General features: G+C 32.1%; 1 protein-coding gene across 1 annotated transcript in view; it reads right to left on the minus strand.

The window, feature by feature from the left end:
• LOC140057029 (kinesin-like protein KIF28) overlaps positions 1–15,402 on the minus strand; it is a 63,743-nt gene that overhangs the window by 3,401 nt on the left and 44,940 nt on the right. Inside the window, exons 15-25 of the mRNA XM_072102565.1 lie at positions 15,133–15,338; positions 14,457–14,599; positions 13,574–13,717; positions 12,724–12,871; positions 11,824–11,911; positions 10,918–11,088; positions 10,263–10,385; positions 9,330–9,599; positions 8,933–9,106; positions 8,016–8,144; positions 6,180–6,233 (exon numbers count right to left, since the gene is read on the minus strand). Coding sequence (XP_071958666.1) covers positions 6,180–6,233; positions 8,016–8,144; positions 8,933–9,106; positions 9,330–9,599; positions 10,263–10,385; positions 10,918–11,088; positions 11,824–11,911; positions 12,724–12,871; positions 13,574–13,717; positions 14,457–14,599; positions 15,133–15,338 — 1,650 coding nt within the window. The remainder of the gene's footprint in view (positions 1–6,179; positions 6,234–8,015; positions 8,145–8,932; positions 9,107–9,329; positions 9,600–10,262; positions 10,386–10,917; positions 11,089–11,823; positions 11,912–12,723; positions 12,872–13,573; positions 13,718–14,456; positions 14,600–15,132; positions 15,339–15,402) is intronic.

Below are 15,402 nucleotides of genomic sequence, written 5' to 3' on the forward strand. Positions count from 1 at the left end.
AAATTATTATTAGAAAATTATAGGAAACAAGGGACAAGGATATAGTTTGTTTAATTTAAATAACATATTATTTCTCACCATTTTGAAGTACAAATAATTTGGAAAAAGGCATTATCTGCAATTTGGCCCCCCCCCCCACCCAAAATAAAAAAATAATAATTGAAAATTATGTCAGATATTGTTCAATAATGTACTTTTAAAATATGTTCATTTGAAAATAAAATACTACATGAACTTTTGTAATGAAAAACAAAAACATGTTTTGTTCAATTACTAAAAAGTAGCTTTTTGAAGATAAGCTCTTTTCTCAAAGTACGGCAATATAGTTAAACAAACCTGCTACATCCACTGGGGTGGCAACAGATTTTATTTTTCAAATGTCTTTGTTATTAACGGTACTATACAGTGAACAAGGAACTTAGTAAAAAAACCTGTTTTATTCAGGGATGTATTGTGGTTGTGACAATACTCTAATATTAAAGATGTATTGTCCCACTGAAAAAATAATTCTTAAACAAATTTTTGTTGAATATTCCAATATTCCACGTAATAGTTATCCACTTTGACCAAAAATTGGATCTAAAAAAAATGTATTTACCTGAAAAAAATGTAATTTAAAGCCAAAAAATGGTCAAATTGGCTGCCAGCCAATGGATTTTTGGTTGAATTTAACCATTTATTTTGTCATTTTACAAGTGAAAACATTATTTTTTTGGCGTTTTTTTTTTCTACGGAAGTGATTAACTTTATATTAGCTACAAAATGTGGTATTCAAAGTCTGATTTAATTAATCTTCATTTTCATGTTTTTGGGGACAATACATCTTTAATATTCTAATATTAATTGAGGTGGCATCAGATTGTTCAAATTTCTTTGTTAAATCCACCTGATTTAAGGTATGCTTATTTTGGTAAAACTAACTAAAATTTTGGATACTATTTGTTGAGTAAATTAATTATGCTTCAATTGAAGAAAAAATTACCAGCATAAAAGCGTATTTTACAAAAAGCCTATTAAAATTATTTGGACATGTAAACAAGAACAATAGACATGCTAATTAAGCTATTAAAATGGTATTCAGACATTTACTCCTTTATTCATTATAAAAGCCAAATTATTTACGCCTTTCCAAATTTTTTAAAAACTGAAGTAAATAATCTTTTAAAATAATACAGATTTGAATACCCACTGAATTTAACCTACTGGGTACACAATGTATTTACTGTAAGGCATTAGTGTTTAATGTATGTATATTTTGATTATTATAATGTGTGGAAAAGATGAATAAAGTATTATTTATTATATTGTTATTCAGTCTATTGGAAATATCAAATGTTATCATATTAATTTATTTCATGCATAGACAATTATTTTTATAAAATAAATATAATAATAATAATAAATGTATTAAAATATTTTTATTTATTATTAATGTAAATACTATAGTACCATATATTCCTGTTTTTGTAAACAAACTATAATATTTCTTTGTCATCTCCATTTGTAAATTAAAAAGTTGCGTTTTGTTCATTATGATGTATATTTATGTTTGTATTAATTAAATATTAGTACTGTCAGTCAGTCTGTCTGTCTGTCTGTCTATAAAAAAATTAATTCATGATTAAGTGAATGATTTTGTTAGTGTTGAAAACACATGTACACATAAAACAAAATGTGGAAGTACCTAGAAGACAAGAGTGAGGAGGCAAGTAGGAGGGTTGGGAGAGAATGGGGGCTGAGGAGGCAAGTAGGAGGGTTGGGAGAGGATGGGGGCTGAGGAGGCAAGTAGGAGGGTTGGGAGAGGATGGGGGCTGAGGAGGCAAGTAGGAGGGTTGGGAGAGGATGGGGGCTGAGGAGGCAAGTAGGAGGGTTGGGAGAGGATGGGGGCTGAGGAGGCAAGTAGGAGAGTTGGGAGAGGATGGGGGCTGAGGAGGCAAGTAGGAGAGTTGGGAGAGGATGGGGGCTGAGGAGGCAAGTAGGAGGGTTGGGAGAGGATGGGGGCTGAGGAGGCAAGTAGGAGGGTTGGGAGAGGATGGGGGCTGAGTTGTTTGTCTCTACGGTACCACAAATGCTCATTACTAAAAATTGACAAATTTGTCATAATAACCAATATTAAATATATCATTAATTTCTCATGCTTTCTTAAACATTAATGTAAAATATGCATAAAATAATTGTTGAACTAAAATACAACTAAACTTCACTATAATAAGCAAGCTTGATGTACATTCATCAACTTATGCATAATTCATGAAGGCCATCGCAAACTAAAATTATCATGGTTGTTAGAAAACATAAACATTCCAAAATAATAGCAATTAGCATTTTAATATTAAAGAAAGCAAGCTGTATTCTAATTACTCCCAACAATTGTTTACATGCGCTTAGCAACAGTAGTTATGGACACAATTTAACAGCAACTATAATAAGCATGTGATTGTTAGTTACGCTATGGAAGAATTATAAGTAATTCATCCATAGTTACACGGTGTAACCTCCTCTGTAATAAACCAATACATTGAAATGTAAACGACAATACCCACAAACCAACCAAACATGTACAATGCAATTGAAGTGAAAAATAAATAAAAATTAAGTTGATACAGTTAATAAAGCAAAGAAAGTTATTTAATTACAAGCAAGTAAGTTATTATTTGATTATAAAATTTGAAATAAAATACGATAAATAGAAACAACAATCTTTGCTTTACCTCAGTTTGATGATGATTAATTTTGTGAATATGATTTGTATATATCAAATAACAATCAAGTATTATATTGTTTATTTAAATATTATTGGTGCATTCAATAGTGAAACAATTTTTAAATGTACACATTTGCATATGCAAGTGCCAGCTAATGTAACGTGCATAATTTTTTTTCTCACAAAAAACAATACTGACACCAATTTAAAAATGGCAATACTGATTATACACAATGCAAGCAAGGGATTTGATTGGACAATATATGCGACAAATAAGGAATTTATATTAAAAATGACAACATTTAATAACCAAATAAATAAAAGGAGTTTTGAATATAAATATAATTAGATATGGAATATTTGTTCAAATAATGAAATATATCGATACAGAAATAAAAACATTATTCAAAAGAAGAGACGATAAAAAGGAAGACAGGAAGAAAAGAGGAAAATGTTCACGGTGACGGAAAATAATTATGGTAATGCACTTACACCACAAACTTTAACATTAAGAGGTGCCGGATGAAGGAGGAAGAGGGAGCTGGCTATTTTCATGCTATTTATTTTTTAATACCACATAGGTTGTGTATGCAAACAACAATCTGGTGATCTGGTATAATATAGGCCTACTGTTAGTTGATACGTCCTTATCTATTAGTATTAATTTAATGCATAGATCTCTTTGTTTTTTTTTATTTTAATTTTTGCACTATTAATTAAAGCTGACACTTACAAAATACAAATTCAGTTTAGAAAACTTCAAGAAGTGTAATAATCAAACAAACTATACATTTCAATAGAGTTAATATGTTAGACCAAAAGATTAATTATTTTGATTTCAATTTACATGGATGGTAATACACACTGACGATTATGTTTAAGACTTCAATTAGTATTTGAGGATATGTATATTAAGGGTGAAGAAAGGAAGAAACATAACACTTATTATTGGACGTACAGTTATATGATTGTACAGGTCGTTGACTTTTGACCTTTAATAGTTTTGTCAATTTCTTGCATCTGTAAAAAATGTAATTTCTTTCTTTTTATAATTGTTTGGGTTAAAATTATTATAGAAATATATAAATGAATATAGTAAAAAAGATAAGTCATTTAATCTACAGGCATTAGTGAAATACTAGATTATTTTTTCGTAAGCATAAGATGTGCAAAGTGAAAGTACTTTGAAAACACTTTTTCAAGTCTGTTGTTTTTTGTTTGAATTCTACTGGAATGAATTAAGGCTGGTTTCCTGTCGACGTAAGAATATCACTTTTGTTGCGACTACGTCGATATGTCGTAAGAAATGCGGATTTTACAGGAAACCGATTACGATCGAAAATTTATAAAATCGATCTTTATCTTACGCTTGAATGAACGCCCTTGCGTCACGTTTCTTACGTCTCATACGAAAGTTGACTTGAAGTCAACTTTCGCAAGAGACGTAAGCGCAATCGTAACAAGTAACCAATGAACGACAAGAGTTATGACGTAATGTGTATGTCCTTATAGTGAAATAAAGCCGGACAATAACATTTGTATGTATTTACTACTATAATTTTAGCCCACTTTACGATGTTGTACATACTTTACAAATGCACAGTAGTTTCAATATAGGCCTAATAATTTTCTAATCAGGGAGTTTACAACTCATATCAAAATATAATACTCTTATTTATGGACGTGCAATAAACAATCAGCATCGGTAGAAACGTCGCGAAAATGAACATTTTCAACAAGATAAGATATAGAAAGCCCCTTTGTAAGCAATATAATATTATTATGTAACTTTAAAAAAAAATTGTTTGCTTGATTTTGTATAATTTATATTGTTTTGTTAAATTTATTCTTATTATAGGCCTGTAAATAATGGGTATCTTACTGCGGTAGTACTATCTCATGCTCGATTAGATATGCTTATAGGCCCATAGGCCAATGCCTAGTCTAGGGCCTAGGTAGGTCTAATAATAATAATAGGAATCTCTAAATGATTTGCCTTTTTTTAATTTTGAAAATTATTTAAGGCTAGGCCTAGAGGGCCAGGATAATTAATTCATATTTAGATTCATACAAATAATACATAGGCCTACTAGCCTAGGCTAGGGGCCTAGGCTAGTTTGATTGTTTGGTCAAATCAATTCCTATTAGTACAGTATTAATTATTATTAGTATTTTACTAATACTAGGGCCTAGCCTATCTACTGAAAATAACATGTTGGTGTGCTGCACTGACACTGCTGCTGAGTAGCTACAGGTACAATAAGAACATTCAACATTTCGCGCGAAAAATGATAAAACCCGCTCTAAAAAGAAACACCAATCAGAAATGTTGTTTCAAATACGTCATAAATCCGACCGACGTAAGAAAAAAATTTCAACTTTCGTAACAACACTAAAATCGACGTAAGCATACGACGTGTGTTTCACAGCCAAAATTTCAACTTTCGGGAGCAGCATAACTACAGATGTTTCTCTGCGGCCTGACACGATCTTGACTAAGGTCAACGACGTCAAGTTTTTCTCAACTTTCGTAAGAGACGTAAGAAGCGTATGAAACGCAAGAATCGTTGCAAAATTCGACTTTTTACGTCGACAGGAAACCAGCCTTTATATACACATAATCAAGTGGTTTTTTTTTATGTGACTATGAGCAGTGCGTGATATTGTCATGTGCAACGTTCACCAACTGTAATTGTTTAATAATGCCCCACATGCGTGAATGAATTACCGTATCAGCTTCACATTGCTCTAAAGACTACATGCAAAAGGTGACAGAATAAAATAAAAGTATATTCAGTTTTGGCGGACAGACATTTGACAAGACAACAATATATAGCGGGGAGAAACATTTTTTTTTTCTTTCCTGTCTCAATGTAAATGTCTTACATTTGTCATGAGAACATTTTCATTAGTGTCAGCAATAGCAATTCCATTTGTTTTGGATTCTGTCCCCTTAGGAACCACAGTTTTTAAAGGTTCTTTTTCTAATTTCGGTACAGTTTCCTGGACGCCATTTTGTAATGTAGGTGTTTCTTGCTGATTTGCGGCAGGTTCCTCGTGGTCTATTTCAAAGCTGTACACACTGACAGTCTCTTCCTGGGAAATAGTTTGTAATAGAGATAATAGAGACATAAAGCATAGAGAAGTATACATAAACAGAAATAACAAGATAAATTGATAAACTGTAGAATAACTGTACACATTAGAAAATATGTACAGATGGAGAAAGATACAAACATTTATAGAAACAAATTCTGTATACAAAAAATAAGCAAATAAGTTCGTCATAATATAGACTTTGCAAATTTCAGCAAAAAAATGTGTTAACTCGCCTTCAGAAAAATTTGCATAGTGCATTTAAATTTTTTTAAACTGCAGCAATAATTTCAAATTTAAAAATCCATTTCTTGCATTGTGTGTAACCATGATAATGGCAATAATTGCTTGGAATACACATATGATTCAGTAATCTTACATTTTTACCACCGCCATTTTTCAAAGACTTTACTAGCCTTTGACCTTGGAGCACCTAGTTAGGAAAGAGTTCATTAGATATATAAATAAAACAGAACGAAAAAGACATGTAACTAATATACTTCAGATATGAAGGAAAATGCATTATAATAGTACTTAATTCTATTTCAGAAATAAAAATGCTAATATGGTAGAAAGAATCAAATGAAAAACAGTGGTGAATCAGGGGCTGCTTGGCTAACACCACCTAGAAGTAAAATAAAATAATTAAAACCAAGGGTTAATTGTTCAAGGGGTTGTTATTTGGATAATACAAATTTATTATACAGTATTAAATCCAATTGTTGTTTATATTTGTTTGTGTGTATGTATTTAATTGTTCTACCATTTGGCTTCTCTTGCTTAGGAGACAAAATGCTTAGATTTAAACAAAGGTGGCGTTTAACGGGACAATGCGTAACACAGTCACAATGGTTCTGCATAGCATAGCTAACAACAGATATAAGTCATAATTTGATTGTGCGATAAAATGCCTCTTTTTTCAACTGCCTGATAGCGAGTTGTTAATGATGACTTAGAATGAACTGTAACAGTGTAGATTTTAGGAAAGATGATGAAATGTACAGTAGCAATACGTGAAAGGAATGTAGAGATAATAATTATAACAAGGAAAAGTATCATATTATTATGTTTATAATTGTCAAATTAATGAAACCCAATTAAATTAAGTTTTATGGAAATTGTTCTTTTTCTTCTGCATCCGTTTCTCCTTGGAATGCGTTGCTTATTTGCATACGTCAGGCACCTTCCATCAGTGTCTTTAAATCTCTCCTCAAAACACACCTCAAATTTTTCTGTCTATGTAAAACGCATTGAGGCAGTCAGCATAATGCGCTATATCAAGTACCAGTTATTATTATTATTATTAAATCCTCAAAGGTTAAATACTGTAATGAGGATTTGGCATAAATAAATGGAAAATTTTTAATGTAAGGCTAAAGTGATATATACCAAAGATTACTGAGCTATTGAAAAATTTAAAAAAAAAAAAATTTTTCCAAAAAATAACATAAATCAAACTTAGTACTGTAATATTATTTTGATGAAAAATATATACTTATTTTATATGTAGCAGAATAGTTTTACCAAATGTAAATCACGTTTGCAACAGAAAAATATGTTTACTGCTTTCTCACAATCAGAGCAAACTTGTGTTATGGACTGCACATCAATCAGTACAACACATAATTGCATATAGATATTAGTAACAATTTGTTTAGTTGCATTAAAATATATTTTGTTCATTATAACTGTAATAATTGAAGAAAAAACAATCCTGTTTTTAGCTTTGAAAACCATTTCATTTCAAATAAAGTCTGTCAGCATTTTACAACAAATACACATATCTATTTTATCTGTTTAAAAGTTTTTGAAGAAAATGAATATTAAAAATGTTTTCTGAAAAATAATCAAAACCAAACAAACATTTCTTCTACTGTCTTATAATTTGTTTTTTGTTTCTATTAAGCTCTGTCTATCATCTAACTTTATGTTATGTTATGTTGGTGGTCTGCCAATATATGGACATGATGATTTCATATCACTCCCATATTTGGGCATATCAAACTAATTGATAGTGTAGACAGAGCTTAAAGTCTTATAATTGTTTTTGGCTCTGTTTACACAATCTAACTTTATGTGACAACAAAATGTCACACTTCTTTTATCAAACTAGTTTGATAGTGTAAACAGAGCTTTACAGATATATATGTCTTTGGATTAGAAATCAATGGTAAGTACACAAAATGAATATAACGACTTTGACTTTAATACGTACCTTATTCACGATTTGAATGCGTGACTTCAGCCTGGAACCAGAACTGAAAGCTACTGCATGTACTTTGCGATAAAATGGTAAGAATTGTTGATCTTCAACTGGTTTCTTCTCCCATTCTTCGCAAATATCCTACAAGAAAATGTAATAAAAGTTTCATAGAGAGCAGACATGAATCTAGTGGGCAAAGTATAGTTTATCCTCAAATCAGCCAATTTGATATGTGTGTTTAAAGCACAACTCTCTGCTCAGACATGCACAACTATGCATCTAGCAAATCTGATCATAATACTGCTTAATGTACACTTAAACAAAACTGATTAAAGTTCTGTCTAAACTTTATGTGACATAAAAATGTGATGTGCCCATATGTGGACATGATGTCATATCACTACCATATTTAAGCATATCACTACCATATTTAAGCATATCACTACCATATTTGGGCACGTCACATTTTTTGTGACATAATGTTTGATAGTGTAGACAGAGCTTAAAGAAAAAAGATATATTTCATGTTCTTAATAAAAACAGAAATGGCGGCTATATTTAGTTAGCTATTTTCTAATCTAATCCTAGTGAGCACTCTATGAATAAGATTTGACCTTCTTTATTCAGTATACAAGGTCGTAAAGTATAGTATCCAGTTTCCTGAATCCTAGCTTAAAGAAAACCCAGGCTGCCAAAGATCGCCAACCAATAATGAAAATGATCATGACCATGTCTTAGTCCCCAAGTATTAAGCTCAACATACAAAAACATGTACCCACTTCATATGATAAACGATATGTACATTATGGATGACACAACTAATAAAGTGCCCTAGCCAAGACATCTTGCACCTTGTAATGTTTTGCTCCCCCCACCCACACTTCAAATTCATGGGCCTAGCTATGCCATAGCCTGGATTCATAGCTTACCTGCATGCGCCGTTCTTTCTTACGCAGTCTATCGTACTGCTTCTGCAAAAGGACAAGCTCACTCTTTAAATGAGTTGTTTCATCCTCACCGTTCGGACCAAAGGAGACAGACATCTTTTTGTTGAGGATTGGTTTTGCTGACGCCTCTTGCATATTTTCCAATTGTCTAAGCTCCTAATTTCAAACAATACAATATTTCTATGAGTTTAATATCAATAATGTTATTATGTGCTTGTATGTGTAATATCCCTTAGCTAAATCTCCTCTACAATATAATACAGATTTCACTTTCTAACATACTGTGGCACGGTCTATTGGTTCTATTACATCCCACAATGCCTCATAAATTTTGGAATGAACAGAAGATTCCAACCCAATACCCGCCACTATGTCTTACCTTAGTTGTTAAATTTTTCCTTTTAGTATCAACTGCTGTATTTTCTTGATGACCATACAGTGAGTAGGTAATGCTGCCAGTTTCAAAGTAATCTAATACTTCTTGCGTTACTACAGGAATGGAGACAATACGGCTATGATTCCACTCGGGTGATAATGTGCCAGTTAGCATTGGCGTCTCTGTGTACTCAGTTTCCTCGTAAAACCTGTATTTAACCATCAAACCTTTAGAATAACGTGCTTTGTGTACATCACCATTTATAACCCCAATCTGAGCAAAAAAAGGAATGTTATTAGAGAGAAAATCAGTAGAAACTGTACTTTATATCTATCTCATGTCTATAAGATTTAGTAAAGAACACTGGTGAAATCATTGGGAGTTAAACCTGTATGATATATCCAATATGATTCTGTATCAGTGATGTTACAGACAAATAACATTATAAGATCCGTGATGAACCACTAGACATGGTAACACTAAAGATCAGTGATGCACACCTAGACATGGTAATACTAAAGGTCAGTGATGAACTGCTAGACATGGTAACACTAAAGGTCAGTGATGAACTGCTAGACATGGTAACACTAAACGTCAGTGATGAACCACTAGACATGGTAACACTAAAGGTCAGTGATGAACTACTAAACATTGTAACACTAAAGGTCAGTGATGAACTGCTAGACATGGTAACACTAAAGGTCAGTGATGAACTGCTAGACATGGTAACACTAAAGGTCAGTGATGAACTGCTAGACATGGTAACACTAAAGGTCAGTGATGAAGTGCTAGACATGGTAACACTAAAGGTCAGTGATGAACTGCTAGACATGGTAACACTAAAGGTCAGTAATGAACTGCTGGGTATGGTAACACTAAAGGTCAGTGATGAACTGCTAGACATGGTAACACTAAAGGTCAGCCATGCTAACGTACCTTGATGTGATATGGTTTTCCAAGTAGTTCACTTGGATCATCAACATATTCTTCATCTGTGTATGGTTTACCATCTTGTGTACAAGGTTTGATAGTGATGTACAGCTTGCCCTCATCTGTACCCTAGAAATTAATGGAGAAACAGGTTAAAGGTTACTGAAACTTACATTGATATAATATAATGGTTCTCAAAACTGTGTGACCATGTAAAAGTCAACAGAAACATATCAGCCAACTTCGGTCTTTTTTTGTACAATTTAGGAGGACGTATTTGAGAAGTTAATGAAAAGTAAATATAACAAAGTGTAATATGTCCTGAATGATGAAAGATAGTTGCTTTTGTTTTGTCTGCAAATATTTAACATAACTGTGACTGTATAAATAGTATCCACATCGCCTATTCAAGTTTGGATGTTTCAAGTAGTTTGCCATACATCATCAGCAATAATTCTTAAACAAAAAGTAAATCCTGAACCATTGGAATCTACATTATACTGCTAAACATTAACCTTATATGCCTACATTGAGCAGTTTTATATTCACAAATGCAAATATTTTAATATTTTTGTGTTGTATTTTTTATAAGAAATGTATCTTTTAAGATACAACACAAAAACAGACAGGATATGTAAGTAGTGACTACAACACAACTTACTTTGAAATCAGTAACAGTTATGTTATCATCAAAATCTAAGGAATAACCCAAGCTCTGAAGAAAAGCATGTGCTGTGCCAATAAGAACATCTTCAGGTGGCTCCCAAAATGGGTCATCATTGTCTTTCACATCGCTAACATCTTCACCATCAATAAACCTTTGGTATAACTCCTACAAATAAAAAAAACAAACAAAAAACAACTTAATTTTACAGCAAATATAAAAGTGACTTAAGGAAAGTTCTGCTTACTGCTTTCATAATAAATACCGGTAGTTAATCCCAATTTTCAACAAATTTATTTTAAATCTTCTGGTCATTCACTCTAGTATAGTTAGTTTAGCATAGCGACAGTAAAATGTTGTAAAAGTAACTTTGGAGAGCACTATGTGATGATCTTTACTTCATGACTTGATAAGTTTAACCAACCCATGTGAGTGGCCTAGTGGTTAAGATAGTGGAATCGTAATATGTAGCGACAATATCGCTCCATGGTTGTATAAAGGCAATTTTTTACATCAATAACACTTACTTGAATCAAGTAATGCCTGTTAATAAACTTGCCTCTACCCCACACCCAAGTATTTTAAAGCTTCAAATACATTCTTTACTTCCATAATACTTACTTGAATCAAGTAACGCCTGTTTATAAACTTGCCTCTACCCCACACCCAAGTATTTTAAAGCTTCAAATACATTCTTTACTTCCATAATACTTACTTGAATCAAGTAACGCCTGTTTATAAACTTGCCTCTACCCCACACCCAAGTATTTTAAAGCTTCAAATACATTCTTTACTTCCATAATACTTACTTGAATCAAGTAACGCCTGTTTATAAACTTGCCTCTACCCCACACCCAAGTATTTTAAAGCTTCAAATACATTCTTTACTTCCATAATACTTACTTGAATCAAGTAACGCCTGTTTATAAACTTGCCTCTACCCCACACCCAAGTATTTTCATTCAACAGATTTTTCATTTTTACCATAACCCTAAATAAATAAAATGATAAAAAAAAAAACAGATAAAAATAAAAATAGCAAAACTACTTTTATCATTTTTAGTTAATTAAGACAGTAACACTCACACTTTGACTAGGATGCAACGCAAGGAAGTACGCGGTGCAACGTAAGTGAGTTGACCAATCACAAGCGACCATTCGGACGATCTACAGTAACATGTCGTGATTGGTCAAATGACTTTTTTTGCTTATACACTTGGACACAAAAAACCAGGTGGTAGGATAGGACTTAAAGCTCACATTTTAAATTTTATATCTGGTTAATTCTATATAAATCAAATATTTGTAACAGAAATTAAGATGAAAAAACATGAATTTCCCTAAAAATGGTCAAATAGAAAATTTGGCAAAATTCTATAAAAACCAGCAAGACTTGTTTTCAGTAGTAGTAATAAAATGTCTGGTGACTCCCTAGAAGGTGAAAAAAGATAGTGGCTTTATGGTGGATAATTTTTGCTATAGCATAAAAATAAACCACTGAAGTTGAAAAAAAATACCAGAAACGTAAAAATCAAGTTATATTACCTATATTTAGTCATCTGATAACATATTTTACCACACCGTTTATTTTTCATAGTTTTTAAAAATGTATCTCTATTTACAATTGTAATTTGAAGTATCACTCCACTGATAAGAAAGTGCTTATTTTCAACAAGCTTGTGTATCATAAATAAAATCCCAAAAATTATGAAACATAGAGGACACTATAGATCGATAATTATTGGAATGTATGATCAATATGATCCTTAATGCTGCACCTGGTATTTAAGATTTGTCACTTACTCAGTCTCTTTGTCTTTGCCTTCTTGAGCAGCACCACTAATAAGCACAATCTCAAAGCTTCTATGTTTGTTCAATTCTTCACTAACCGCATTCACTTCATTTACCATTGGCAACAGCTCAAGGATCTGGTCTTGTACACGTTGTTGTTCTTTAAATTTATTCAATAAAATCAATTCATTATATTTATTCATTTATTTATTCAATTCATATACATTATTTAGGACCACAATGGAAATAAGTTTGCCGTCTCAGTACTTTTTTGTGTATTTATCCTATTGATTTTTATATCAGAATAAAGAAATAAAATATATATTACTGATATGAAAATTATAACCTTAATTTTTTCTAAAATGTTGATAAGAAACATCACTTTGTGCTACCCGGGACAATAATTACCTAGATAAAAATTACTGTTTGCGATCATGAACGCTAGTAAACCAAACCCAGTACCGCTTTGATTCGAGAAATTACTTCAAGACATGACAAAGCGTGGAGAACAATAAATGTGATTTTTTTCTACTGCTATGTAGGCACCTTAACTTTTAAACCATCATTCTCATATTGGTACATGACAATAACTAATATTAAAGTAAATGCAATGTTAATCTTGGTCATAAAACAATTTTTTGTAATAATTAATCAGACTTATATAGCGCCAGTATCCATAATGTTATGTTCAGAGGCGTTTGCAAAAGTTAAACAGGAAACGCTTCTGTGTACAAGTGAGTTTTAAAATTTGAAGATATTGACATTTTCTGATGTCTTTATGTCTATAGGTAATATCCATAAAATGGGTTCTTCACACGAAAATGCACGATGGCCATACGACTTATAATAATAAAATACATACCTTTGCTGAGGCCACTACCAGCAGTTTGGTAACCTTTAGCGTGGGCAATCTCTTTCTGTGCAAATTCCCAATCAATTGTTGCTGGTGTTCCCTCTGGAACATCAGCCTTTGCTGGGTTATGATAAACATACATATGATTTGAACCTAATGTCAACAAAAACAAATAAAAGAAAAAAAAAACAATTAAGATTTACATTAATTTCTTATTCTCAAACCTCACAATTTCAGATATAAGATTTGTTTGAATCTTAAATGTGTAAAAGAAATCACAATAAAATGAAGAATATTACAAAAATCTATTATAAATAGTCAGACCTGATGTTACAATATCTAGAGACTCCCCCAGAAAAATTGTTTTTAAAAAGTTAAATATTTTTTTCTCCTCTAAATTTGAATTAGATAAATGTATTATTTTGTTAGGAATGGAAGGACACTAAAGATCTGTCTGTGTAAGATCAACGATTATTTATCGCGTCGAAGAAGAAGAGAATTTTGAGAAAACAGGAAGGGCAATGATAAGAAAGAAAGAAAGAAAGAAGAGGAAAGAAAAGGAGGAACACAAAGGAGCTCTAGGTCTGAGTGAAAGAATCATGGAAGTCATTATGTGGAGTAGCTTGAGATGGATATGACATATTCTAAGAAAAGATGAAGATGAACCAGTAAAGAGAGCTTGCCATTTGGAAGTTAGAGGATGGCCAAAGGTGATGTGGAAAGATATGGTAAAGAAAGAATAAAGGAGAGTTGGTTTGAAGGAACATGATGCGCCAGACAGAAAAAAGTGGAGAGATGGTGTAGGAACTTGGTGACAGTGACAGCCAGTAACTTCTTGGAAGAGGGAGATGATGATGTTGCATAAGAAGAATGTAACAAATGTGTTATTTACCAAATAGAATTCTATCTAAATTTTCCAAAACCTTGCTGTTGACCAATGGTATACCATTCACTTTGATCTTAGCTCCTGGACTTCCAGGCTTGATTTCAACTTCACCATCACTGTTTGAAACTATTGCATGTTTCTTCTGGATGCTAAAACAAGGAAACAGACATATGCCATTTTTAAACTTAAAATGTATGAAAATGATTCCCTGAGGTTGAAAAAGCTCCCAAATTCTTAACCAGTAAAATCAATTCACATGCACTTTAACGAACCCAGTTCATCAATTAAGATGAGTATGAGTAGGTGGGGGGGGGGGGGGTGTCGTGTTTACCCCAGTCAGCTGGTTCACAAAATAGCCCCTGTGTCACGGATATCTGATAGGGCAGTGATTATTTTTACTATTGGTAAACCTTGGCCTAAAGACATAAAATAAAATGAAAATAAACACATTCGGTATACTAGACTTTTCAGAAAACCTGAAATCCCAGCCCAAGGGTGTTCGGTATTGGGAAAGTTGACTGGACTCCCAAATACCTTATTAAATCAACAAACAAGAGTCAAATACAGTATTTTGAATATATTTTTTATTTCTTGCTACCTAAATATACCACATTTGTTATAAACATTTTTTTTAAGATTAAAAAAGTTGTAGTTCCAAAAAAAAATATTTAAAATACATTACCTCAAACCATTAAGTGTAATAGTTGGTTGAGGGTCAGCATCTTTACGTCCGAACGTTGTTTCACTAGAGCCAAGGAAATGACAAACAACTCCTGACAATTGTGGATCTTCATTTAGGTTCAATAAATGTGGTTCTTTCTTCTTTCTACTTGCGGTCAAATCTCTTTCATTATTTTCACTTACATCCTCAGCCCTTTGTTGTTCAAGCTTTTACAAAATAAATAATATATCTTTCATGTTTATATAATAACAATCTCCGTTAACAGTAAGT

The sequence above is a fragment of the Antedon mediterranea genome, chromosome 8 (genome assembly GCF_964355755.1).
Source record: "Antedon mediterranea chromosome 8, ecAntMedi1.1, whole genome shotgun sequence".
NCBI classification, from domain to species: domain Eukaryota; kingdom Metazoa; phylum Echinodermata; class Crinoidea; order Comatulida; family Antedonidae; genus Antedon; species Antedon mediterranea.